Below are 27,360 nucleotides of genomic sequence, written 5' to 3' on the forward strand. Positions count from 1 at the left end.
TGATAACAGTGTTATGTATGGTGTCTTTAGGTTGATAACAGTGTTATGTATGGTGTCTTTAGGTTGATAACAGTGTTATGTATGGTGTCTTTAGGTTGATAACAGTGTTATGTATGGTGTCTTTATGTTGATAACAGTGTTATGTATGGTGTCTTTATGTTGATAACAGTGTTATGTATGGTGTCTTTAGGTTGATAACAGTGTTATGTATGGTGTCTTTAGGTTGATAACAGTGTTATGTATGGTGTCTTTATGTTGATAACAGTGTTATGTATGGTGTCTTTAGGTTGATAACAGTGTTATGTATGGTGTCTTTAGGTTGATAACAGTGTTATGTATGGTGTCTTTAGGTTGATAACAGTGTTATGTATGGTGTCTTTAGGTTGATAACAGTGTTATGTATGGTGTCTTTAGGTTGATAACAGTGTTATGTATGGTGTCTTTATGTTGATAACAGTGTTATGTATGGTGTCTTTAGGTTGATAACAGTGTTATGTATGGTGTCTTTAGGTTGATAACAGTGTTATGTATGGTGTCTTTAGGTTGATAACAGTGTTATGTATGGTGTCTTTAGGTTGATAACAGTGTTATGTATGGTGTCTTTAGGTTGATAACAGTGTTATGTATGGTGTCTTTAGGTTGATAACAGTGTTCTGTATGGTGTCTTTAGGTTGCCCAGACGTTCTACATCACCATCCGGCCGGTGGATGACTCCCTCCCCCTGCTGGTGGTTCCTGGTATGAGGGTTCAGGAGGGGGTCAGGAAGACCATCACTGAGTTTGAACTGAAGGCCACCGACGCTGACACAGAGGTAGGCTGGCAGACTGTCCAGCCACTACACACACCTCACTACTCATAGTCACAGACAGAGAGGTAGTCTGGCTGGTCAGTACTATTAGCCAGAGGTAGGCTGGGTGGTCAGTACTATTAGCCAGAGGTAGGCTGGCTGGTCAGTACTATTAGCCAGAGGTAGGCTGGCTGTCTGTTCCCTACATACCTGTAATGTTTTAATCACTACACACACCTTCAGTGTTTTTATTATAACCAGAGGAGCAATAAACTAAGAGTGAAATGAACAGTTGCTTTGACTGAATGCCATTGTGTATAGAGCTAAATAGTAGCAGAAAGTACTAGAAGCTATTTGAGCTTTACTTGGGGTGCTATATGGACCAGATGAAGAAAAATAAACTCATTTCAAGCTCCTTGATTATGCTAAGTCAAGGCAACTTCCAGTGTAGAAATTCAAATCAGCATGCCAGACTGTTCCTAGGGCTGCGTTGCCAGACTGTTCCGAGGGCTGCGTTGCCAGACTGTTCCTAGGGCTGCGTTGCCAGACTGTTCCGAGGGCTGCGTTGCCAGACTGTTCCTAGGGCTGCGTTGCCAGACTGTTCCTAGGGCTGCGTTGCCAGACTGTTCCTAGGGCTGCGTTGCCAGACTGTTCCTAGGGCTGCGTTGCCAGACTGTTCCGAGGGCTGCGTTGCCAGACTGTTCCTAGGGCTGCGTTGCCAGACTGTTCCTAGGGCTGCGTTGCCAGACTGTTCCTAGGGCTGCGTTGCCAGACTGTTCCTAGGGCTGCGTTGCCAGACTGTTCCTAGGGCTGCGTTGCCAGACTGTTCCTAGGGCTGCGTTGCCAGACTGTTCCTAGGGCTGCGTTGCCAGACTGTTCCTAGGGCTGCGTTGCCAGGCTGTTCCTAGGGCTGCGTTGCCAGGCTGTTCCTAGGGCTGCGTTGCCAGACTGTTCTGAGGGCTGCGTTGCCAGACTGTTCCTAGGGCTGCGTTGCCAGACTGTTCCTAGAGCTGCGTTGCCAGACTGTTCCTAGGGCTGCGTTGCCAGACTGTTCCTAGGGCTGCGTTGCCAGACTGTTCCTAGGGCTGCGTTGCCAGACTGTTCCTAGGGCTACGTTGCCAGACTGTTCCTAGGGCTGCGTTGCCAGACTGTTCCTAGGGCTGCGTTGCCAGACTGTTCCTAGGGCTGCGTTGCCAGACTGTTCCTAGGGCTGCGTTGCCAGACTGTTCCTAGGGCTGCGTTGCCAGACTGTTCCTAGGGCTGCGTTGCCAGACTGTTCCTAGGGCTGCGTTGCCAGACTGTTCCTAGGGCTGCGTTGCCAGACTGTTCCTAGGGCTGCGTTGCCAGACTGTTCCTAGGGCTGCGTTGCCAGACTGTTCCTAGGGCTGCGTTGCCAGACTGTTCCTAGGGCTGCGTTGCCAGACTGTTCCTAGGGCTGCGTTGCCAGGCTGTTCCTAGGGCTGTGTTGCCAGACTGTTCCTAGGGCTGCGTTGCCAGGCTGTTCCTAGGGCTGCGTTGCCAGACTGTTCCTAGGGCTGCGTTGCCAGACTGTTCCTAGGGCTGCGTTGCCAGACTGTTCCTAGGGCTGCGTTGCCAGACTGTTCCTAGGGCTGCGTTGCCAGACTGTTCCTAGGGCTGCGTTGCCAGGCTGTTCCTAGGGCTGCGTTGCCAGACTGTTCCTAGGGCTGCGTTGCCAGACTGTTCCTAGGGCTGCGTTGCCAGACTGTTCCTAGGGCTGCGTTGCCAGACTGTTCCTAGGGCTGCGTTGCCAGGCTGTTCCTAGGGCTGCGTTGCCAGGCTGTTCCTAGGGCTGCGTTGCCAGACTGTTCTGAGGGCTGCGTTGCCAGACTGTTCCTAGGGCTGCGTTGCCAGACTGTTCCTAGAGCTGCGTTGCCAGACTGTTCCTAGGGCTGCGTTGCCAGACTGTTCCTAGGGCTGCGTTGCCAGACTGTTCCTAGGGCTGCGTTGCCAGACTGTTCCTAGGGCTACGTTGCCAGACTGTTCCTAGGGCTGCGTTGCCAGACTGTTCCTAGGGCTGCGTTGCCAGACTGTTCCTAGGGCTGCGTTGCCAGACTGTTCCTAGGGCTGCGTTGCCAGACTGTTCCTAGGGCTGCGTTGCCAGACTGTTCCTAGGGCTGCGTTGCCAGACTGTTCCTAGGGCTGCGTTGCCAGACTGTTCCTAGGGCTGCGTTGCCAGACTGTTCCTAGGGCTGCGTTGCCAGACTGTTCCTAGGGCTGCGTTGCCAGACTTTTCCGAGGGCTGCGTTGCCAGACTGTTCCTAGGGCTGTGTTGCCAGACTGTTCCTAGGGCTGCGTTGCCAGACTGTTCCGAGGGCTGCGTTGCCAGACTGTTCCTAGGGCCGAGTTGCCAGACTGTTCCTAGGGCCGCGTTGCCAGACTGTTCCTAGGGCTGCGTTGCCAGACTGTTCCTAGGGCTGCGTTGCCAGACTGTTCCTAGGGCTGCGTTGCCAGACTGTTCCTAGGGCTACGTTGCCAGACTGTTCCTAGGGCTGCGTTGCCAGACTGTTCCTAGGGCTGCGTTGCCAGACTGTTCCTAGGGCTGCGTTGCCAGACTGTTCCTAGGGCTGCGTTGCCAGACTGTTCCTATGGCTGCGTTGCCAGACTGTTCCTAGGGCTGCGTTGCCAGACTGTTCTGAGGGCTGCATTGCCAGACTGTTCTGAGGGCTGCGTTGCCAGACTGTTCTGAGGGCTGCATTGCCAGACTGTTCTGAGGGCTGCATTGCCAGACTGTTCTGAGGGCTGCGTTGCCAGACTGTTCCTAGGGCTGCAGGGCTGCATTGCCAGACTGTTCTGAGGGCTGCGTTGCCAGACTGTTCTGAGGGCTGCATTGTCGTAGTCTTGTCGCCCTCAGTAAAGTAGCCATGATTAAACTCTTAATGGACAATATCTATCACTAAACTGTTCCATTCTGACACAAATGCCTAAACATAACATAAATAAATGGAAACAATGACTTCTCTCTTTTCCCTCCCTCCCTCCCTCCCTCCCTCCCTCCCTCCCTCAGGAGGAGTCCATCACCTTCACCATAGTCCAGACTCCCCGCCACGGCACCATTGAGCGGACCAACAACGGACAGCACTACCGTCAGACCAATAGCTTCACTATGGATGACATCTACCAGAACAGAATCAGCTACAACCACGATGGCTCCAACTCACTGAAGGACAGATTCACCTTCACTGTAGCTGACGGGACCAACGTCTTCTTTATGGTGGAGGAGGCGGGCAAGGAGGTGAGGAGAGGAGGGTGTGTCTCTCTCTCTCTGTCTCTCTCTCTCTGTCTCTCTCTCTCTATCTGTCTCTGTCTCTCTCTGTCTGTATCTCTCTCTCTCTCAGTTTCTCTCTCTCTCTGTCTGTCTGTCTGTCTCTCGCTCTTTCATAACTCCCTCTTCCTGCCTCTGTCATTGTGTAGGTGTTGACGGCTGCACCACAGAAGTTTAAAATAGACATTCAGCCAGTGGATGATGGAACACCTCGTATCGTCACAAACCTGGGTCTGCAGTGGCTGGAGTACATGGACAACAAGGTAAACACCATACTATATCATACCGTACCATACCATACAATACCACACAATATAATACCATTTAGCAGACGCTCTTATCCAGAGCGACTTACAGTTAGTGAGTGCATACATTATTTTTTTATTTTTCATACTGGGAATCGAACCCACAACCCTGGCGTTGCAAACGCCATGCTCTACCAACTGAGCTACATCCCTGCCGGCCATTCCCTCCCCTACCCTGGACGACGCCGGGCCAACTGTGCGCCGCCCCATGGGTCTCCCGGTCGCGGCCGGCTACAACAGAGCCTGGATTCGAACCAGGATCTCTAGTGGCACAGTTAGCACTGCGATGCAGCGCCTTAGACCACTGCGCCACTCGGGAGTACACCATACCATATCATACCACATCATATAATACCACACCACACCACACCATACCATATAATACCACACCATACCATATAATACCACACCATACCACACCACACCACACCATACCATATCATACCACATCATATAATACCACACCACACCACACCATACCATATAATACCACACCACACCATACCATATAATACCACACCATACCATACCATATAATACCACACCACACCACACCATACCATATAATACCACACCATACCACACCATATAATACCACACCATACCACACCATGTAATACCACACCATACCACACCATATAATACCACACCACACCACACCATACCATATAAGACCACACCATACCACACCATATAATACCACACCATACCATACCATATAATACCACACCACACCACACCATATAATACCACACCATACCACACCATATAATACCACACCACACCACACCATACCATATAATGCCACACCATACCACACCATATAATACCACACCATACCACACCATATAATACCACACCACACCACACCATATAATACCACACCACACCACACCATATAATACCACACCACACCACACCATACCATATAATACCACACCATACCACACCATGTAATACCACACCACACCATACCATACCACACCATATAATACCACACCACACCATATCATACTACTACCATACTAGTGCACTACTTTTGACCAGGCCCATGCTAGTCACCTGCTACTAGGTTTCACTATTTTCTGTCATTGTGGGTATGCACTTGTTTACAATAACAACATACAGTGTAAATATAGGAAATATTTTATTTTACATAATGAAGGACAATTTGATTGTTAGGTAATTAAATATTTTGGGAAAATGCTGTGTGCAACTATAATGAATATACTGTGACTTTTTGCGCTAGCCTCTTTTGACAGTCTTTTGCCATCAGTAGTAGTGACCCATCACACAGCAGGCCTATCTGCATTCCGTTTGTGTTACGCTACCTCCCCCTACTGGTCTTTGATGGAGTAACATACGGAATTTAATTAAACCCCGTCTCTCACGTTGATTTCCAGAGCACTATACTATGTATGTGGTTTGAGGAGTTAGCGAGTTAACTTTGGTCTACTCTGAGTTCAACTCGGGATAACCACGAAAGTGGCTCACCTTTTAGCCAGGTACATTTATATGGCAACGAATCCTTCAGAACTAACCTGCTCCGGGGCATCCTGAATGAAGTGTCTGGGCCGCAAGTTGAAGACACTAACAACATATTTGATTAATCAAATCAAATGTATTTGTGTGTTAAAAATATTAAAGTTAAAATACTAATTACATTACACATTTAGTAATGACATAATGCATTTCAAACTTCACGCACAGTAAAATGTTTGTATGACTTAAAAGATATATTTTATCGATAGGAGTGGGGAAAAAGGTGCTCGTGCTTTGATAAGCACACCAAAGATGGCATTAATGATAAGTAATAAAATAAAGACTGCACTTCTAAAAGCCTATTTCACACCATATCTTGCTGAATGTGCAAGATAACTGTTCTTTCATTTTGATCTCGACATAAATGAAAACGCGGCACTGATTCGCGCATGGATTAACGTTTCAGCATTGTCGCAATGAAAGACTTCGGCGTTCGACCAGCCACGTGCCCAATCACAAGCCTGCTAGGCTGCTGGAGTTAGCAGCAGGCAGATGAGCAATATCCACCATCGGAGTATGGATGAAGCCTGAGCTGGAATGTGAAGCCAGCTGCACTGCAGCTGGCTAACTGCAGCTGGCTAGCTTTAGAAAACCTTAAGTAGATCGTAGCATACGCCTCTGGACAATAAACTTGATTGATTGATTGATTAATGTATTGCCTGACTGACTGACTGACTGACTGGTTGCTTGCTTGTATGTTTCATTGACTGACTAACTGACTGACTGACTGTCTGACTGATTGCTTTTTATTTCTAGACTATAACTGATTGATTGATTGATTGACTGACTGACTGAGTTGTATTACTAGACTATAACTGATTGATTGATGGATCGAGTGATTGATTGACTGACTGAATTATTGATTGATTGACGTTGCAGGCCACCAACCTGATCAGTAAGAAGGAGCTGTTGACCATGGACCCAGACACAGACGATGGTCAGCTGGTCTATGAGGTCACAGCAGAGCCTAAACACGGCTTCCTGGAGAGCAAACTAAAGCCAGGTGCTCCTATCACCTCCTTCACACAAGGTATGGTGTGTGTGTGTGTGTGTGTGTGTGTGTGTGTGTGTGTGTGTGTGTGTGTGTGTGTGTGTGTGTGCACAGGGCAGTGCACAGAACTTTCACTGGGCAGGAGCTCAAACTGGAACCCCCCACCCCCCCTCCCCCCCATCACTTTAAAAAAAAAAACAATTCTAATAATTAAGATCTCTAAACCAAATGCGTCTGTGGCAACACATTATCTTATTTTCAGCGTTGGCCTATTTATTTTCTCCAACACCAACGCTCACTCATCACAAATCATAACAACCTAGTTACAGTGCCTCCTAATGACATGATTGACATGGGGAAAGGAGGGCGGGCTATCAGGTGATTATTGACGTTGATGATTGATGTAAATCTGCTAGTTAGCTAGTTATCTACTGATTGTGATTAATCTTTCATGCTCTTAAATAATAACTTAAGATAATATTCATAATTTTCTAACTCAAGATATATGGCTGGCTGGCTAGTGGCTTGTGTGGATATTTTAGTATATGACGGTTAGTTAGAGTTTAGACTACCTGTGTTGCTGCTGCCGACTGAGGAAGGGATGGAGTTGGGTCTGAGCGAGGGTCGTTGAAGCAGCCGCTCCTCTCTGTGTTTCTGCCTCTCTCTGCTGCCAGACCGAATGTTGATGATGAGGTAAATCAAGTGATATGTTAATCACGCCTTATGCTGCTGTGGCAATACTGTTAATATTTCAACTAGGTAGCTAGCTACCGTAAAACCTCAATTAAACGCGAAGTCTCAAATAGCGGCCTGTCCCTTTTAATAGCCGGGCAATTGCACACATTTCAGGAAAATAAACGCCTGTTTCAAATAAATGGCTGTTTCAAATAAATGCCGGGTCTAAATGAATTGTTTACGAGGTTAACATGAAATACCATGTATTGTTTACGAGGTTTAATGTTTGATTTCACATTAAATAATTCAGTAATGACTCAGAAAAATTATTGCAATCATCCGTTTTTTATCGCCAGTAAGAAACTGCTAGCCTTTGGCTGCTAACAGCTGAGAACTGCTAGCTAACTGGCAAGCACAAAAACAGTCAACAGCTTCGGGAGTACAGAACCCTAGAAATCAGACAATCGCCCTCTAGTGGCAAAAGTAAGAACTGACGAAAATGCACAGTCGAATAGGACAATAATTATTCTGTCAAGGAAAAGTTTTTATATTTTTTGAAATAGACACATTATAACACATTATAACACAGTGCAGAAAATTAAGAAATGTATTAAAATGCTGGAAGTGAATGCTGAAATTAAACAATTAACTATGCATGGGAGGCTGGGAGCCATTTATGTGTTGTTGTAGGTTTTATTTCTTACCTGTTAGCTAGTGATAGGTAGTAGTCTCGGAAACCCCAGACCTTGAGCAACAGCACTAGGTTTGGGGAGGATGTCAGATTCTCTTGGACATTTCGGGAAGAAAAACAATTCTGGGGAGGGTCCTCTTCAGACAGAAAACTCCCCCAACAAATCACGAGTTTCGGTAGGCGGACCAAGCCTGTAAAATCAAACTCTTTCCATAGGACATCTCAGAACGTCGCGATTCGAAACCAAAGTTTGCAGGCAAAACCTGCAGGGGTTTAGTAATAGATGACGCAAACTAGCAAAATGCACTCATTAAAAATAACCTTTGCATTTTCCATCTCGCTAGCTAGCTAGCTACTACTTTGTGTCTGGCAGGGATGTTTACGCTAGGGCAACAAGTGGAAAAGGCGATAATGTCACCGGATACGGCAGTGACGGGTCTTCCCTGTTCCAATTCCTCTCTGTCCCAACTGGACGTGTATGCTGGAACATTGGTGCATTGTGGGAGGCAACCCATCTGTCTAGAGAGATAGATAGTGATAGTGATGCTAGGCCTATTTGAAACATCCCCATTTCCTGGCAATGTTTACCTGCCAGATTCAGAAGTTTGAAAACCCCATTCGATTTTTTTTTTGGTTGAAAACCTCATAACATTTTTGCCCAAAGTTTAGAAGAAAAATAAATTAAACTGAACATAATTTATGTTGTTTTATTTTATTTTGTTTTGTTTTGGTGTCGAAGATAATAGTTTCAGTATAGTTGTAGTTTTTCAAACGTGCTTCTTAATTTTTTTTCTTCAGTTTGCTAAATTGTTTTTACATGATTTGATGATTTCACATAATTATTGACCACAACCACACAACTACTGACCACAACCACACAACTACTGACCACAACCACACAACTACTGACCACAACCACACAACTACTGACCAAAACCTGTTTTAGTTTCAGTTTTAGTTTACTATAATAACCTTTGACCATCACCTAAAAGGGCACTTGGTGAGTGGGAGGACAAAAGGGCATGTACTGGGCATAGGTTGACTCCTCCTACCTGTACACGTGCCTGGTGTACTCACCAGAGTGACCAAACAAAACATTCAATCTGATCATTTTCTTCTTCTTCAGTGATTTCTGCAAACAATTATTTTCTATGACGGACGTCTTACAGTTTGTCCCTTTAACGTAAGTAATGTTGTTCTAACGTCGTCCTAACATTGTGTTAACTTCGTCCCCCTGCCCTCCAGCCGACATTAACCTGGGCTTGATCCGCTACGTGCTCCATGAGGAGAGCGTGACAGAGACCATGGACAACTTCAAGTTCCTGGTGAAGGACAGCAAGCCCAACGTTGTCTCTGATAACCTCTTTCATATCCAGTGGTCGCTCATCAGCTTCCAACACAGGAGGTGAGAGAGACATATTTGCTGTCGCAAGTATGGCCCAGAGATTTTTCCTTGGAATGGGGAGAAACTTCAGGCTCTTCCTGAACTAATTCAAAAATGATCGTGAAAAACATGTGTATGTTTAAGACTTCCATCTTCATGGGTTGGGCTGCTTCAGGATCTGGCCGCAGTTTTACGCAATTCCCTCCTCTCATTGGCCACAAAGTCCATTTCAGCTATTGTACTGTAATTGTATCTCTCAAAGCTATATGTCTATGTGACTGAGGCCATCTCTGTTCCCCTCCCATACAGCTACAACGTGAGTGAGAAGGCTGGCACGGTGTCGGTCACAGTGAAGAGGACGGGCAACCTGAACCAGTATGCCATCGTGCTGTGTCGTACGGAGCAGGGCACTGCCACCTCTACCTCCAGCGTGGGCTCTCGTCCCGGGCAGCAGGACTATGTGGAGTACGCTGGACAGGTACGGGCAACACTACACTGGCATCGCCACCTTGGCATTGCCAATTAAAGGTACCGGGCATTATTATACAGAGGATACTAACTTGAGATAAGGTTAATCGAGTCTCATTGGTAAATCAAAGCACTTTTTTCCCTACACAGATTTGTATTAGTTTTTTTTCTCTTCAGCTTAGATATGCAGATTTGTGATACAATATAAAAGCACAACAGGATAAATGAGACATTTCATGTACATTGTGTGTAGACAATGTGAAACCTCTCTACTCTCTCTCTCCTCCCCCCAGGTCCAGTTTGACGAGCGGGAGGACACCAAGGTGTGTACCATAGTGATCCAGGATGACAAGGTGTTTGAGGGCGTGGAGAGTTTCCAGGTGGAGCTGAGCATGCCCGTCTACGCCCTCCTGGGTCAGGTGACCCGCGCCAGCGTCAACATCAACGACACCGAGGACGAACCCACGCTGCAGTTTGACAAGAAGACCTACCATATCAACGAGAGTACCGGCTTCATACACGTCCCCATAGAGAGGAAAGGTATTAACCCTAAACCTAACAAACTAGTATGTACATAACCTTACCCCTACCATGTCAACCAGTACCGTCTTCATACAGGATCCAATAGAAAGGAAAGGCAAGGAGGATACTAACCCTAAACCTATATGGAAGGTCCAAAAATGCTATCTGGACATGAACCCCTGAAGGTCCAATAATCATATCTAGGAGGACCAAAAAGTCCAAGAATGTTATCTGGGACCCCAAGGTTCAAGGATTCTAGGATCCTATCTGGGGGGATCTTGAGCACCCCACCACAATATCTGAAATTCAATTAAAAAATACTTGTATAATAAACAATGGCCAATTTTCAATTGAGGAAGTGATTGAATTGAACATTTGATTGACCTCATTGACCCTGTTCAGGAGGGCAACCCTAATCCATTCTTCTCCTCCCTCTCCCCCTCTTCCTTCCCTCCTCTCTTCCTCCTCCCCTCTCCTGCCTCCCTTCACCCCCACCTCTCCATGTTCTCTCCCTTCCTTCACCCCCACCTCTCCATGTTCTCTCCCTCCCTTCACCCCCACCTCTCCATGTTCTCTCCCTCCCTTCACCCCCACCTCTCCATGTTCTCTCCCTCCCTTCACCCCCACCTCTCCATGTTCTCTCCCTCCCTTCACCCCCACCTCTCCATGTTCTCTCCCTCCCTTCACCCCCACCTCTCCATGTTCTCTCCCTCCCTTCACCCCCACCTCTCCATGTTCTCTCCCTCCCTTCACCCCCACCTCTCCATGTTCTCTCCCTCCAGGTGACACCAGCAGTACGGTCTCAGCTCTCTGTTACACGGTCTCTAAGTCAGCTAAGGGTAGCAGTCTACACGCCCTGGAGTCTGGTTCTGACTATAAGAGTCGAGGTATGACTGGTGACAGCAGGGTCATCTTCGGCCCCGGCGTCTCCATGTCCACCTGCGACGTCAAGCTCATCGATGACAGCGAATACGAACTCTCCGAGGAGTTTGAGCTCCGACTATCGGACGCCTCGGATAACGCCCGCATGGGTGATGTTAAAGTGGCGAAGGTGGTCATTGACGGGCCAAATGATGCTTCAACGGTATCCCTGGGCAACGCTACGTTTACGTTCAGTGAGGACGCCGGTGAGAGATTATATAGGCTCACAACAAGTTATAAAGACGTATAAGCAGTTATTAAGCAGTATACCTGCAGGAAAGTGTTACTGAGATAGTTATATCTCTGGTGACTTTACAATCTACAACCTCAGATTTTGGGTTATGCTAGAGCAGGGATGGGAACTCCAGTCCTCGGGGGCTGGAGTGATGTCACACGTTTTCCCCATCCCCTAGCAAACACAGCTGATTAAACTAAGCTGATGATCATGATCAGTTGATTATTAGAGTCAGGTGTGTTAGCTGGGACTGGGGCAAAAGTGTGACACCAATCAGGCCTCCGAGGACTGGAGTTGCCCATCCCTGTGCTAGAGTAAAACAGTTTTATTAAGCTCATAAGGTATTTCTAAGTTCTATTCTTCAAGAATCAATAGATATACTGGATGTCATTGCTTGAATTAACCATTGGAGAGCAGGAAGTATCTCTAACCCCTGACCTTAAACCCCCTAACCTCTGACCCTTGACCTCCAGGCACCATAGAGATTCTGGTGTTGCGGCAGGGTAGTGACCTGTCGTCGGTGACCTCTGTGTGGTGTGCCACACGGCCCTCTGACCCCCCCTCCGCCACCCCCGGGGTCGACTACATCCCCTCCTCCAAGAAGGTGGAGTTCAAAGCTGGCAAGACTATGGAGGTAAAGAAGAGAGGCATCTTTTTTATTTACCTTTCTTTTAACAGGGAGTCCCATGGAGACCAAGGTCTCTTTATCAAGGAGTCCCATGGAGACCAAGGTCTCTTTATCAAGGAGTCTCATGGAGACCAAGGTCTCTTTATCAAGGAGTCCCATGGAGACCAAGGTCTCTTTATCAAGGAGTCCCATGGAGACCAAGGTCTCTTTATCAAGGAGTCCCATGGAGACCAAGGTCTCTTTATCAAGGAGTCCCATGGAGACCAAGGTCTCTTTATCAAGGAGTCCCATGGAGACCAAGGTCTCTTTATCAAGGAGTCCCATGGAGACCAAGGTCTCTTTATCAAGGAGTCCCATGGAGACCAAGGTCTCTTTATCAAGGAGCCCTGCATGTAAACAATTTACAAAATACAAAATAATACAAATATACTAAATTACAAACACTGAAGAAAAACAATCACATTCCTCATCAACATTTGGACTGCCCCAGAGGCACTTGAACACTGGGTATGGTAACTCGTACGTCTAAAGGTTATTAAAGATGTTAGTTACGGTTTGAGTTTCTGTTAAAGAGCTTTATAAATTAAAAGAGTGCAATTAATTGACCTACGACACCTCAAAGAGGGCCAGCCTACACTCTGGTAAAGAATGCAGTGATGTGTAATGAACCTGTCGCCTGTAATAAAACTAAGTTGTTATGGTAACAGACCACATAGTCTATCATTGACTCTATTAGCAGTCCCCTGTGTTATATTTACCAGTTCATGTTATGGTAACAGACCACAGAGTCTATCATTGACTCTATTAGCAGTCCCCTGTGTTATATTTACCAGTTTAATTATACATTTTATGAAATGTCAGATTAGCATTTTCAAGAGCAGTTATCATCCAAAGCATTTGATTTTCATAGATGTGTTGACATTAGATTCAATGGCAATGTCATTAATATAATACATTTCCTAAAATATTTTAGTCTTTCTTCTCTCTCTCTCTCTCTCTCTTCTCTCTCTCTCTCTCTCTCTCTCTCTCTCTCTCTCTCTCTCTCTCTATATATATATATATATATATATATATATATATATATATATGTCTCTCTCTCTCTCTCTCTCTCCCCCCCAGACGTGCAGTCTAACCATCATGGATGACATTCAGAACCCGGCCATTGAGGGGGCGGAGACTTTTGTAGTGTTCCTCTCCTCCCCTCAGGGGGCGGTGCTCCTCGAACCCTTCGAAGCCTCCGTGGTCATAACTGATACCTTGGATCGTACGTATACCCCTACCTACACACAGGCACGCACACACGTACACACACACACACACACCTGTCTTCTAGGGCAGGGTTTCCAAACTCATAATCAAGCTTGATGATGAGTTGGTTATTTGAGTCACAGCTGTGTAGTGCTGGGGGGGGACCGAGTTTGGGAAACCCTGTTCTAGAGCACAGTGTCATAGAAGAAAGAGAACTCTATCTGAAATTGTAGTTACATTGTACAGTACTTCCTCAATCACAATCCCTACTCATTTACCAACAATTCCCTCCTCCCAGTTCCCAGCATGCAGTTTGAGAAGACGGCGTACAAGGTGAAGGAGAAGGAGGGTGTGCTGAACATACCCATCGTTAGAACGGGAGACCTGACGGTCAAGTCCTCTGTCCGCTGCTTCACACGCACCATGTCTGCCATGGTCATGGACGACTTTGAGGAGAGGAGGAACGCTGACGACTCACGTATCATCTTCCTCAAGGGAGAGAAGGTAGGTTCTTTATCAAGCCCACGTAGATTCTTCACAAGTTCTTCATGAGCAAATCAAATGGTGTTATAATAGTTGTTATATCTAGCGCTTTGGCCAATGAGATAAAAACAAAACCTTCTGTATAAAGCACTCCCAGACCAATAAAGTTGGGTTTGATGTTATGATGATGATGATGATTATGATGGTGTTGTTGTAGTTGATTATGATGGTGTTGTTGTAGTTGATATTGTTGTTGTTGATGATGATGATGTTGATGATGATGATGATGATGGTCCAGGTAAAAAACTGCTCGGTGCACATCAATGACGACTCTGTGTTCGAGCCAGAGGAGGAGTTCCAGGTGCATCTTGGGACACCGCTTGGGGACCACTGGAGCGGGGCCATGGTGGGAGTTAGTGACATTGTCACGGTAACCATCACTAACGACGAGGACGGTAAGCAACACAGTCACTAGTGAAAGTCTACACACCCCTTACAGTCTTCACATTTTTCTGCCTTAAAATTGCTTCTAAAAAGCATTCAACTGGATTTTCCCTCCTAAAGATCTACACAACCTACTCCACATCTTCAAGGAGGAAGAAATGTATAGAACATTTTCCAAATGAATAAAAAAACAAAAAACAGAAGATGTCTTGATTGCATCTGTCTTCACACCCCAGAGTTAATACTTGGTGGAAGCACCTTTGGTAGCCATTACAGCTGTGAATCATTTTGAATCAGATTCTACCAACTTTGCACAACTCTTAAGGCTACATACAGTGATTTTGTACGTTTGCCCACTGACAAAGAAATTATCCGTCTATAATTTTAATGGTAGGTTTATTTGAACAGTGAGAGACAGAATAACAACAAAAAAATCCAGAAAAACACATGTCAAAAATGTTATAAATTGATTTGCATTTTAATGAGGGAAATAAGTATTTGACCCCTCTGCAAAACATGACTTAGTACTTGGTGGCAAAACCCTTGTTGGCAAGCACAGAGGTCAGACGTTTCTTGTAGTTGGCCACCAGGTTTGCACACATCTCAGGAGGGATTTTGTCCCACTCCTCTTTGCAGATCTTCTCCAAGTCATTAAGGTTTCGAGGCTGACGTTTGGCAACTCGAACATTCAGCTCCCTCCACAGATTTTATATGGGATTAAGGTCTGGAGACTGGCTAGGCCACTCTAGGACCTTAATGTGCTTCTTCTTGAGCCACTCCTTTGTTGCCTTGGCCGTGTGTTTTGGGTCATTGTCATGCTGGACCCATTTTTAATGCCCTGGCTGAGGGAAGGAGGTTCTCACCCAAGATTTGACGGTACATGGCGCCGTCCATAGTCCCTTTGATGCGGTGAAGTTGTCCTGTCCCCTTAGCAGAAAAACACCCCCAAAGCATAATGTTTCCACCTCCATGTTTGACAGTGGGGATGGTGTTCTTGGGGTCATAGGCAGCATTCCTCCTCCTCCAAACACGGCGAGTTGAGCTTGATACCAAAGAGCTCGATTTTGGTCTCATCTAACCACAACACTTTCACCCAGTTCTCCTCTGAATCATTCAGATGTTCATTGGCAAACTTCAGACGGCCATGTATATATGTGCTTTATTGAGCAGGGGGACCTTGCTGAGCTGCAGGATTTCAGTCTTTCACGGCGTAGTGTGTTACCAATTGTTTTCTTGGTGACTATGGTCCCAGCTGCCTTAAGATCATTGACAAGCTCCTCCCGTGTAGTTCTGGGCTGATTCCTCACCGTTCTCATGATCATTTCACCTCCACGAGGTGAGATCTTGCATGGAGCCCCAGGCCGAGGGAGATTGACAATTATTTTGTGTTTCTTCCATTTGCAAATAATCGCACCAACTGTTGTCACCTTCTCACCAAGCTGCTTGGCAATGGTCTTGTAGCCCATTCCAGCCTTGTGTAGGTCTACAATCTTGTCCCTGACATCCTTGGAGAGCTCTTTGGTCTTGGCCATGGTGGAGAGTTTGGAATCTGATTGATTGATTGCTTTTGTGGACAGGTGTCTTTTATACAGGTAACAAGCTGAGATTAGGAGCACTCCCTTTATGAGTGTGCTCCTAATCTCAGCTTGTTATCTGTATAAAAGACACCTGGGAGCCAGAAATCTTTCTGATTGAGAGGGGGTCAAATACTTATTTCCCTCATTAAAATGCTAATCAATTTATAACATTTTTGACATGCGTTTTTCTGGATTTCATTGTTGTTATTCTGTCTCTCACTGTTCAAATAAACCTACCATTAACATTATAGACTGATAATTTCTTTGTCAGTGGGCAAACGTACAAAATCAGCAGGGGATCAAATACTTTTTTCCCTCACTGTAGGTAATCAATATATTTTATTTTCGTCTTTGTATTAATTAGGAACATTGTCTATACATTTATTTTCACTTCGAAAATATGGAGTAGGTTGTGTAGATCAGTAGGAAATGTAATCCCTTTTTAGATATAATTTTAAGGCAGCAACAATGTGAAGACTGTGAGGAATGTGCAGACCTTCACTAGCGACTGTACACATCAGCAGAGTTGCAGTCTGAGAGGTTGATAGTTTGAGAACACTGACTTGCATGTACTACATTGTGTAAGATAACGGCATTGTACGACATTACAAAACAGAAACACAGGGCATTCTTTTACATACAAAAAAGCACAGTCAATGTAAAAAAATGCATTGCATGTTCAATTTCACATTTTCATTGTACCTTTTTGTACCTCCCCAGCCCCCACCATAGAGTTTGAGCAGACGTCGTACCAGGTGCGGGAGCCCCCTGGTCCAGACGGCATCGAGGTGCTTAACATCAAGGTGGTTAGGACAGGAGACCAGGACCGCACCTCCAAGGTCCGCTGCAGCACCCGGGACGGTTCAGCCCAGTCCGGCGTGGACTACAACCCCAAGAGCAGGGTCCTCAAATTCACCCCTGGTCAGTGAGACTTATTGAGAAGGAGCATTATGGGTAGTGTAGTACAAGAACCTCATAGCCAATCACATTCCCTTTAGTGATTGCTCATACTAGGTCCTGCGCATTTGTATTCACCAGTTTCAGAGGGATTGTAAAGAAGGAAATGTAATACGTTTTTACATTATTGAAGGTGTTTTACATCACATGATATAGCAGAAGGAAACATGACTTGACTTTTTTTGATCCTTCCATGAAGGCATGGACCACATCCTGTTCAAAGTGGAGATTCTGTCCAATGAGGACAGGGAGTGGCACGAGTCCTTCTCATTGGTCCTCGGTCCTGACGACCCGGTGGAGGCGGTGCTTGGAGAGATCACCACGGCAACAGTCACCATCCTGGACCAGGAAGCAGCAGGGAGTCTCATTCTTCCGGCCACGCCCATCGTAAGGAACATTACTTAATTAAATCTGAATTGTAATGTGTTTTTAACCAAATTATTATTGTCAGAAAAAGAGCCAAGCCAAAAACGTAAAACTTTCCCTCAAATATTGTAGCCACAGGTACTTATCTTCTCTGGCCTAAAGCCTACCTGGATGCAATGACATATTTCATTTTAGACCGTTTTTTCTGTTATCAGTCCTGAATTTATAAATGATGAATTGAGTCACTCCAACACCCTCCCTCCCTCTCCCAGGTGGTATCTCTGTCAGACTATGACAACGTGGCTGAGGTGTCTAAGGAGGGCAGTAAGAAGCAGCCGGCGCCTGGTTACCCCCTGGTGTGTGTGACGCCTTGTGACCCCCACTACCCCAAATACTCTGTGATGAGGGAGCGCTGCGAGGAGGCAGGCATCAACCAGACCTCTGTTCACTTCTCCTGGGAGGTGGCTGCCCCTACAGACACCAACGGGGCCAGGTCACCCTTCGAGACCGTCACTGATACCACACCCTATACTGGGGTTAACCATATGGTGAGTAGTTGAGTAGTAGTAGTAGTAGTAGTAGTAGTAGTAGTAGTAGTAGTAGTAGTAGTAGTAGTAGTAGTAGTATAGTAGCAGTAATAGTATAGTAGCAGTAGTAGTAGTAGTAGTCTCAGTACTAGTATAGTAGTAGTAGTAGTAGTAGTAGTAATAGTGTAGTAGTAGTAGTATAGTAGCAGTAATAGTATAGTAGCAGTAGTAGTAGTAGTAGTAGTAGTAGTAGTAGTAGTAGTAGTAGTAGTATAGTAGTAGTAGTAGTAGTCTCAGTAGTAGTATAGTAGTAGTAGTAGTAGTATAGTAGTAGTATAGTAGTAGTAGTAGTATAGTAGCAGTAGTAGTAGTAGTAGTAGTAGTAGTAGTAGTAGTAGTAGTAGTAGTAGTAGTAGTATAGTAGTAGTAGTAGTAGCAGTAATAGTGTAGTAGTAGTAGTAGTAGTAACAGTAGTAGTAGTAGTAGTAGTAGTAGTAGCAGTAATAGTATAGTAGCAGTAGTAGTAGTAGTAGTAGCAGTAGTAGTATAGTAGTAGTATAGTAGTAGTATAGTAGTAGTAGTAGTATAGTAGTAGTAGTATAGTAGTAGTGTAGTAGTAGTAGTAGTATAGTAGTAGTAGTATAGTAGCAGTAGTAGTAGTATAGTAGTAGTATAGTAGTAGTAGTAGTGTAGTAGCAGTAGTAGTAGTAGTAGCAGTAATAGTGTAGTAGTAGTAGTAGTAGTAGTAGTAGTAGTAGTAGTAGTAGTAGTAGTAGTAGTAGTAGTAGTAGCAGTAATAGTGTAGTAGTAGTAGTAGTAGTAGTAGTAGTAGTAGTAGTAGTAGTAGTAGTAGTATTAGTAACAGTAGCAGTAGTAGTAGTAGTAGTAGTATTAGTCTCCCGAGTGGCGCAGTGGTCTAAGGCACAGCTGTGCCACTAGAGATCCTGGTTCGAATCCAGGCTCTGTCGTAGCCGGCCGCGACCGGGAGACCCATGGGGCGGCGCACAATTGGTCCAGGGTAGGGGAGGGAATGGCCGGCAGGGACGTAGCTCAGTTGGTAGAGCATGGCGTTTGCAATGCCAGGGTTGTGGGTTCGATTCCCACGGGGTCCAGTATGAAAAAATAAAAATAAAAAATTGTATGCACTCACTAACTGTAAGTCGCTCTGATAAGAGCGTCTGCTAAATGACTAAAATGTAAATGTATAGTAGCAGCAGTGGTAGTAGTGGACCGTCTCTGATACCAAACCGTATACTGGTTGGTGTAAACCATATGGTGAGTGCCGGTGAAGTGGTACACTCTTAGAAAAAAGGGTTCCAAAACTGTTCTTTGCGAAGGGATAAGGTCCTACCAAGAACCGTTTTGATCTGAAGAACCATTTTTTGGAAGACGAGGGTTCTTTGTAACGCAAAGGATTCTGCCTAGAAGCTTTGACATCCTAAGAACCGTTTTTGTACGAAAGGTAGAGAGCCCTGCTGAATCTGAATAAGCTTTTTTTTATTGTAATATCTTTCCTTTCTTTAAATAGTGTCTGGGCATTAGTGTTTACCTCAATGTTTGAACTTTACCATCAGGAGTTTGAGTAATATGATACGTTTTAAAAGATAAGTGTGATAATGTTTTAAAATGTACCTATATGGGAATATTGATGCATGTATCTGGTATTCCCGTAATAATTGTACATATACAGTACTGACATAGTTGATATCTTTGCCATGATTTCTGTCTTTCAAATGCATATTTTCAGTGATTGTATTGAGAAGAGAGTATGAGAATAGTATGGAGTATGACTGAACCAGCAGTGTAGTGAATGTTACACCACAAATTGGCCAGTTTTACCTAGATTTTTCAGTGTAACATTTCTAGTGTTGATTCAGTAGTTCAATTAACTCAACACTCAGTGGTGTAAAATAACCCCAGTGTTGGTGTTAATAACCAGAGTTGAGTTTGATTGTGTCATTTTTTACTCTGTGTAAAGTATAACACTCAAAACTACACCCATCATTATCATATTTCCCAGCATGCTCTATTGCAGGTTGATTTTCAGAATTATTTGTTTTAATAACTAGGCCCTCAAACAATGGCCTAAAGATATACACTACCGTTCAAAAGTTTGGGGTCACTTCCTTGTTTTTGAAATAAAATCATTTTTTTTGTCCATTAAAATAACATCAAATTGATCAGAAATACAGTGTAGACATTGTTAATGCCAAGAAACTGAAGATCTCGTACAACGCTGTGTACTTCTCCCTTCACAGAACAGCACAAACTGGCTCTAACCAGAATAGAAAGAGGAGTGGGAGGCCCCGGTGCACAACTGAGCAAGAGGACAAATACATTAGAGTGTCTAGTTTGAGAAACAGACGCCTCACAGGTCCTCAACTGGCAGCTTCATTAAATAGTACACGCAAAACACCAGTCTCAACGTCAACAGTGAAGAGGCGACTCCGGGATGCTGACCTTCTAGGCAGAGTTGCAAAGAAAAAGCCATATTTCAGACTGGCCAATAAAAAGAAAAGATGGGCAAGAGAACACAGACACTGGACAGAGGAAGATTGGAAAAAAGTGTTATGGACAGACAAATCAAAGTTTGAGGTGTTCGGAAGACAAAGAAGAACATTTGTGAGACGCAGACCAAATGAAAAGATGTTGGAGGAGTGCTTGATGCCATATGTCAAGCATGGTGGAGGCAATGTGATGGTCTGGGGGTGCTTTGGTGGTGGTAAAGTGGGAGATTTGTACAGGGTAAAAGGGATCTTGAAGAAGGAAGGCTATCACTCCATTTTGCAACGCCATGCCATACCCTGTGGACGGCGCTTGATTGGAGCCAATTTCCTCCTACAACAGGACAATGACCCAAAGCACAGCTCCAAACCAAGCAAGAACTATTTAGGGAAGAAGCAGTCAGGTGGTATTCTGTCTATAATGGAGTGGCCAGCACAGTCACCGGATCTCAACCCTATTGAGCTGTTGTTGGAGCAGCTTGACCGTAAGAAGTGCCCATCAAGCCAATCCAATTTATGGGAGGTGCTTCAGGAAGCATGGGGTGAAATCTTTTCAGATTACCTCAACAAATTGACAACTAGAATGCCAAAGGTCTGCACGGCTGTAATTGCTGCAAATGGAGGATTCTTGGACGAAAGGACACAATTATTATTTATATTAAAAATCATTATTTCTAACCTTGTCAATGACTACATTTCCTATGCATTTTGCTATATTTCCTTTTCAAACTCATTTCATGTATGTTTTCATGGAAAACAAGGCAATTTCTAAGTGACCCCAAACGTTTGAACGGTAGTGTAGGTGTTCCTTTTTTCCAGGTGGGAAAGGGCTGTGTGGAGTGCAATTGAAATTGCGTCATCTGTGGATCTGTTGGGGCGGTATGCGAATTGGAGTGGGTCTAGGGTTTCTGGGATGATGGTGTTGAAGCCTTTCAAAGGACTTCATGGCTACCGACGTGAGTGCTACGGGGTGGTAGTCATTTAGGCAGGTTACCTTCGCTTTCTTGGGCACAGGGACTATGGTGGTTTGCTTGAAACATGTAGGTATTACAGACTCGGTCAGAGAGAGGATGAAAATGTCAGTGAATACACTTGCCAGTTGGTTCGCACATGCTTTGAGTACACGTCCTGGTAATCTGTCTGGCCCCGCGGCCTTGTGAATGTTGACCTGTTTAAAGGTCTTGCTCACATCTGCTACGGAGAGCGTAATCACACAGTCGTCCGGAACAGCTGGTTCTCTCATGCATGCTTCAGTGTTGCTTGCCTTGAAGCGAGCATAAAAGTTACACTTAAATCAGTGTAGTCGAAAGAGAGGAGACAAGTAAAAAAATTATTTTTAAGACAATTGAGACATGGATTGTGTATGTGTGCCATTCAGAGGGGGAATGGGAAAGACACAATATTTAAATGCCTTTGAATGGGGTATGGTCGTAGGTGCCAGGCACGCTGGTTTGTGTCAAGAACTGCAACAATGCTGGGTTTTTCACACTCAACAGTTTCCTGTGTGAATCAAGAATGGTCCACCACCCAAAGGACATTACATTTTACATTTTAGTCATTTAGCAGACGCTCTTATCCAGAGCGACTTACAGTTAGTGAATACATATTTTTTTATACTGGCCCCCCGTGTGAATCGAACCCACAACCCTGGCGTTGCAAACGCCATGCTCTATCAACTGAGCTACATCCCTGCCGGCCATTCCCTCCCCTACCCTGGACGACGCTGGGCCAATTGTGCGCCGCCCATGAGTCTCCCGGTCGTGGCCGGCTGCGACAGAGCCTGGATTCGAACCAGGATCTCTAGTGGCACAGTTAGCACTGCGATGCAGTGCCTTAGACCACTGCGCCACTCAGGCAACTTGACACAACTGTGGGAAGCATTGGTTCTACCTAGCACCAAAAAGGGTTCCCCTATGGGGACAAACCGAAGAGCCCTATATGGTTCTAATTAGCACCTTTTTTTCTAAGAGTGTAGAATTTAGGAGCAGTGATATGTAGGAGAAGGTTCTGGTATAGTCTGTGTGTTTGTGTTGTCTGAGTGCGTGCGTTCACGTAACTGAATTTCTTCAGCCAGTGCACTGATTTATTGATTGATTGACTGATTAATTGACTGACTGACTGACTGACTGACTGACTGACTGATTGATTAACTGATTGATTGATTGACTGATTGATTGACTGTATTTTCTCCACAGGTCCTGGACAGTATCTATTTCTCTCGGAGGTTCCATGTGCGCTGTGTGGCCCAGGCCCGCGACAAGTCCGGCCATCTTGGAACACCGCTGAGGAGTAACATAGCAACCATCGGCACTGAAGGTTCCATATGCCACACCCCTGTTACCACGGGAACAGCCCGAGGGTTCCAGGCCCAGTCGTTCATCGCCACTCTAAAGTACCTGGATGTCAAACACAAGGAGCACCCCAACCGGTGAGCAGGAAGGCATTCACACACACAAACACACACACAAAAAGCAGGTGTGCAAACACACAAACACACAGTCATGCAGCCAAACAAACTCTAACACAAGGAGCTACCCAACCGATGAGCTCAACATCCACACATACATATCTCCAAATGGTCTATATTAATAGTAGAACACCTCCATATGGTCTATAATAGTAGAACATCTCCATATGGTCTATATTAATAGTAGAACACCTCCATATGGTCTATATTAATAGTAGAACATCTCCATATGGTCTATATTAATAGTAGAACATCTCCATATGGTCTATAATAGTAGAACACCTCCATATGGTCTATATTAATAGTAGAACATCTCCATATGGTCTATATTAATAGTAGAACACCTCCATATGGTCTATATTAATAGTAGAACACCTCCATATGGTCTATAATAATAGTAGAACACCTCCATATGGTCTATATTAATAGTAGAACACCTCCATATGGTCTATATTAATAGTAAAACATCTCCATATGGTCTATATTAATAGTAGAACTTCTCCATATGGTCTATATTAATAGTAGAACACCTCCATATTGTCTATATTAATAGTAGAACTTCTCCATATGGTCTATATTAGTTCTGTAACACTAACCTTGTGTTGTCTTCTTTTTCTTCTGCAGTATCCACATCTCGGTGCAGATCCCCCATCAGGATGGTATGCTGCCCCTAGTGTCCACCATGCCCCTCCACAACCTGCACTTCCTGCTGTCAGAGTCCATCTACAGACAGCAGCACATCTGTTCGAACCTGGTCACTCTCAAAGACCTGCAGGGGGTCTCCGGTAAGGACACAAACACGCTTGATCACACACACGTGCTTGAACGTGCTCACGCATGCACACACACAGCCACTCATCCTTGTAAAATGCACTTATGCTTCAACACACACACACACACACACACACACATACTTGCACCAAATAACATAAATCCTCCCTTTAACAAAGTGTGTTGGATGTGTCTTCCCCTCCCTGTGTGTGATTCAGAGACGGGTTTCCTGGATGATGTCCAGTACGACAGTATCTCTCTGGGTCCGGGTTATGACAGACCCTACCAGTTCAACCCCAGTGTCAGAGAGGCTAAGAGCATCCAGCTGTACAAACACCTCAACCTGAAGAGCTGTATCTGGACCTTCGATGCCTACTACGACATGACGGAGCTCATAGACGTCTGTGGAGGCTCCGTCACTGCCGACTTCCAGGTACTCTACAATACGCCCTGTAGTGGCACATAGAGGGTCAGGGGTCACATAGAGGGTCAGGGGTCACATAGAGGGTTAGGGGTCACATAGAGGGTTAGGGGTCACATAGAGGGTTAGGGTTCACATAGAGGGTTAGGGGTCACATAGAGGGTTAGGGGTCACATAGAGGATCAGGGGTCACATAGAGGGTTAGGGGTCACATAGAGGGTTAGGGGTCACATAGAGGGTCAGGGGTCACATAGAGGGTTAGGGGTCACATAGAGGGTTAGGGGTCACATAGAGGGTTAGGGGTCACATAGAGGGCTAGGTGTCACATAGAGGGTTAGGGGTCACATAGAGGGTTAGGGGTCACATAGAGGGTTAGGGGTCACATAGAGGGTTAGGGGTCACATAGAGGGTTAGGGGTCACATAGAGGGTTAGGGGTCACATAGAGGGCTAGGGGTCACATAGAGGGTTAGGGGTCACATAGAGGGCTAGGGGTCACATAGAGGGTTAGGGGTCACATAGAGGGTTAGGGGTCACATAGAGGGCTAGGGGTCACATAGAGGGTTAGGGGTCACATAGCGGGTTAGGGGTCACATAGAGGGTTAGGGGTCACATAGAGGGTTAGGGGTCACATAGAGGGTTAGGGGTGACACTGTACTCTAGTGTTTATCATGCTCTGAATTCACTCCTGTTTCCATTTCTGGCACATTACTAGAGGACATAATATTCTCTCAGATATTCCTTTACACACAGTAAAACAGCATGATTGGAGTCCACAGTGCTATTGTGTCCACATTGGCTAGTCAGTTTGATTTGCATTGACTTTTGTTTCCCAGTCATGTGAGCACACAGGCAGTAGAAGCCTTGAATGCTCAGATAGAGTTTGCATGTGACTCATCCCAACCACAGTATGCAAAACAGTCTAGGACAGACTACAGCTGTTGCTACTCTATGTCACCTTAGATCAGGGTTCTTCAATTCTGGTCCTGGAGGGCCGAAACACCTCTGTTTTTCATCCTCTCCTTCTAATCAGGGGCTAATTCAGACCTGGGACACCAGGTGAGTGCAATTAACTACCAGGTAGAAATAAAAAACAGAAGTGTTACGGCCCTCCAGGACCGGAATTGAAGAACCTTGCCTTAGATCATGCCATGCCATGTTCAGTAGCATTACGTCATGTCCTGTAATGTAAAGTCACCTTATGTCATGTCTTATGTATGTCCCCACCCCCAGGTGCGTGACTCAGTTGTTCCTGGTGGAGTAGTGTTATTTCCTGTCACTTTATCTTATGTCATGTGCTATGTCCCCCCCCAAGGTGCGTGACTCGGCCCAGTCGTTCCTGACGGTGCAGGTTCCTCTCTATGTGTCCTATATCTACGTTACAGCTCCCAGGGGCTGGGCCTCTCTGGAACACCACACTGAAATGCAGTTCTCGTTCTTCTATGATACCGTGCTCTGGAGGACAGGTGGGTGTGTGTGTGTGTGGTTAGGGTTACACATCTGTGTAACTCCATTTAACTGTTATGTTTCCTGTGTAACTCCATTTAACTGTTATGTTTCCTGTGTAACTCCATTTAACTGTTATGTTTCCTGTGTAACTCCATTTAACTGTTATGTTTCCTGTGTAACTCCATTTAACTGTTATGTTTCCTGTGTAACTTCATTTAACTGTTATGTTTCTGTGTAACTCCATTTAACTGTTATGTTTCTGTGTAACTCCATTTAACTGTTATGTTTCTGTGTAACTCCATTTAACTGTTATGTTTCCTGTGTAACTCCATTTAACTGTTATGTTTCCTGTGTAACTCCATTTAACTGTTATGTTTCCTGTGTAACTTCGTTTAACTGTTATGTTCCTGTGTCCACTAGGCATCCAGACAGACAGCGTTCTGTCAGCCAGACTCCAGATCATCAGGATCTACATAAGAGAAGATGGCCGTCTGGTAATCGAGTTCAAAACCCACGCCAAGTTCAGGGGCCAGTTTGTCCCCGAGCACCACACCCTGCCTGGGCACAAGTCCCACCTGATGGCCCCAGACCACCTGGGGGGGATAGAGTTTGACATGCAGCTGATCTGGAGCGCCCAGTCCTTTGATTCTCCCTACCAGCTCTGGAAGGCCACCTCCTCTTACAGCAGGTCAGTACACAGACATACTGTTATATACAGTTGTAGATAGATATTAATAGATATACCCAGTCCTTTGACTCTCCCTGCCACCTCCACTTACTTAGCTTCTATGTGGTAAATGGCACGTGTGTATATAGATTATGTATAGGCTTGTCTCCCATATGAATCTTCTCTTTGTGCCAGACTTGGTTCAAATGCCTTCTGTTTATTTTTTTCTGTATTTATTTATCTGTATATGTTATGTATGTACAGTGAGGGAAAAAAGTATTTGATCCCCTGCTGATTTTGTACATTTGCCCACTGACAAAGAAATGATCAGTCTATAATTTTAATGGTAGGTTTATTTGAACAGTGAGAGACAGAATAACAACAAAAAAATCCAGAAAAACACGTCAAAAATGTTATAAATTGATTTGCATTTTAATGAGGGAAATAAGTATTTGACCCCCTCTCAATCAGAAAGATTTCTGGCTCCCAGGTGTCTTTTATACAGGTAACGAGCTGAGATTAGGAGCACACTCTTAAAGGGAGTGCTCCTAATCTCAGTTTGTTACCTGTATAAAAGACGCCTGTCCACAGAAGGAATCAATCAATCAGACTCCAAACTCTCCACCATCGCCAAGACCAAAGAGCTTTCCAAGGATGTCAGTGACAAGATTGTAGACCTACACAAGGCTGGAATGGGCTATAAAACCATCGCCAAGCAGCTTGGTGAGAAGGTGACAACAGTTGGTGCGATTATTCGCAAATGGAAGAAACCCAAAAGAACTGTCAATCTCCCTCGGCCTGGGGCTCCATGCAAGACCTCACCTCGTGGAGTTGCAATGATCATGAGAATGGTGAGGAATCAGCCCAGAACTACACGGGAGGATCTTGTCAATGATCTCAAGGCAGCTGGGACCATAGTCACCAAGAAAACAATTGGTAACATACTAAAAAAATTAATCCTGCAGCGCCCGCAAGGTCCCCCTGCTCAAGAAAGAACATATACAGGCCCGTCTGAAGTTTGCCAATGAACATCTGAATGATTCAGAGGA

General features: G+C 45.1%; 1 protein-coding gene across 1 annotated transcript in view; it reads left to right on the plus strand.

The window, feature by feature from the left end:
• Positions 1 to 670: 670 nt before the first annotated feature.
• LOC311115891 (extracellular matrix organizing protein FRAS1-like) overlaps positions 671 to 27,360 on the plus strand; it is a gene marked incomplete at both ends in the record, with an annotated part of 33,573 nt that continues 6,883 nt past the window's right edge. Inside the window, 20 exons of the mRNA XM_084191014.1 lie at positions 671 to 811; positions 3,813 to 4,040; positions 4,220 to 4,333; positions 6,797 to 6,947; positions 9,520 to 9,679; positions 9,968 to 10,136; positions 10,420 to 10,666; positions 11,431 to 11,775; positions 12,278 to 12,438; positions 13,552 to 13,696; positions 13,979 to 14,184; positions 14,462 to 14,618; positions 16,905 to 17,105; positions 17,341 to 17,528; positions 17,780 to 18,055; positions 22,734 to 22,966; positions 23,630 to 23,790; positions 23,995 to 24,209; positions 25,511 to 25,661; positions 26,065 to 26,332. Of these exons, the coding sequence (XP_084047140.1) occupies positions 671 to 811; positions 3,813 to 4,040; positions 4,220 to 4,333; positions 6,797 to 6,947; positions 9,520 to 9,679; positions 9,968 to 10,136; positions 10,420 to 10,666; positions 11,431 to 11,775; positions 12,278 to 12,438; positions 13,552 to 13,696; positions 13,979 to 14,184; positions 14,462 to 14,618; positions 16,905 to 17,105; positions 17,341 to 17,528; positions 17,780 to 18,055; positions 22,734 to 22,966; positions 23,630 to 23,790; positions 23,995 to 24,209; positions 25,511 to 25,661; positions 26,065 to 26,332 (3,917 nt within the window). The remainder of the gene's footprint in view (positions 812 to 3,812; positions 4,041 to 4,219; positions 4,334 to 6,796; positions 6,948 to 9,519; positions 9,680 to 9,967; positions 10,137 to 10,419; positions 10,667 to 11,430; positions 11,776 to 12,277; positions 12,439 to 13,551; positions 13,697 to 13,978; positions 14,185 to 14,461; positions 14,619 to 16,904; positions 17,106 to 17,340; positions 17,529 to 17,779; positions 18,056 to 22,733; positions 22,967 to 23,629; positions 23,791 to 23,994; positions 24,210 to 25,510; positions 25,662 to 26,064; positions 26,333 to 27,360) is intronic.

The sequence above is a fragment of the Coregonus lavaretus genome (genome assembly GCF_964263955.1).
Source record: "Coregonus lavaretus genome assembly, contig: HAP1_SCAFFOLD_2295, whole genome shotgun sequence".
In the NCBI taxonomy this organism is placed as follows: Eukaryota; Metazoa; Chordata; class Actinopteri; order Salmoniformes; family Salmonidae; genus Coregonus; species Coregonus lavaretus.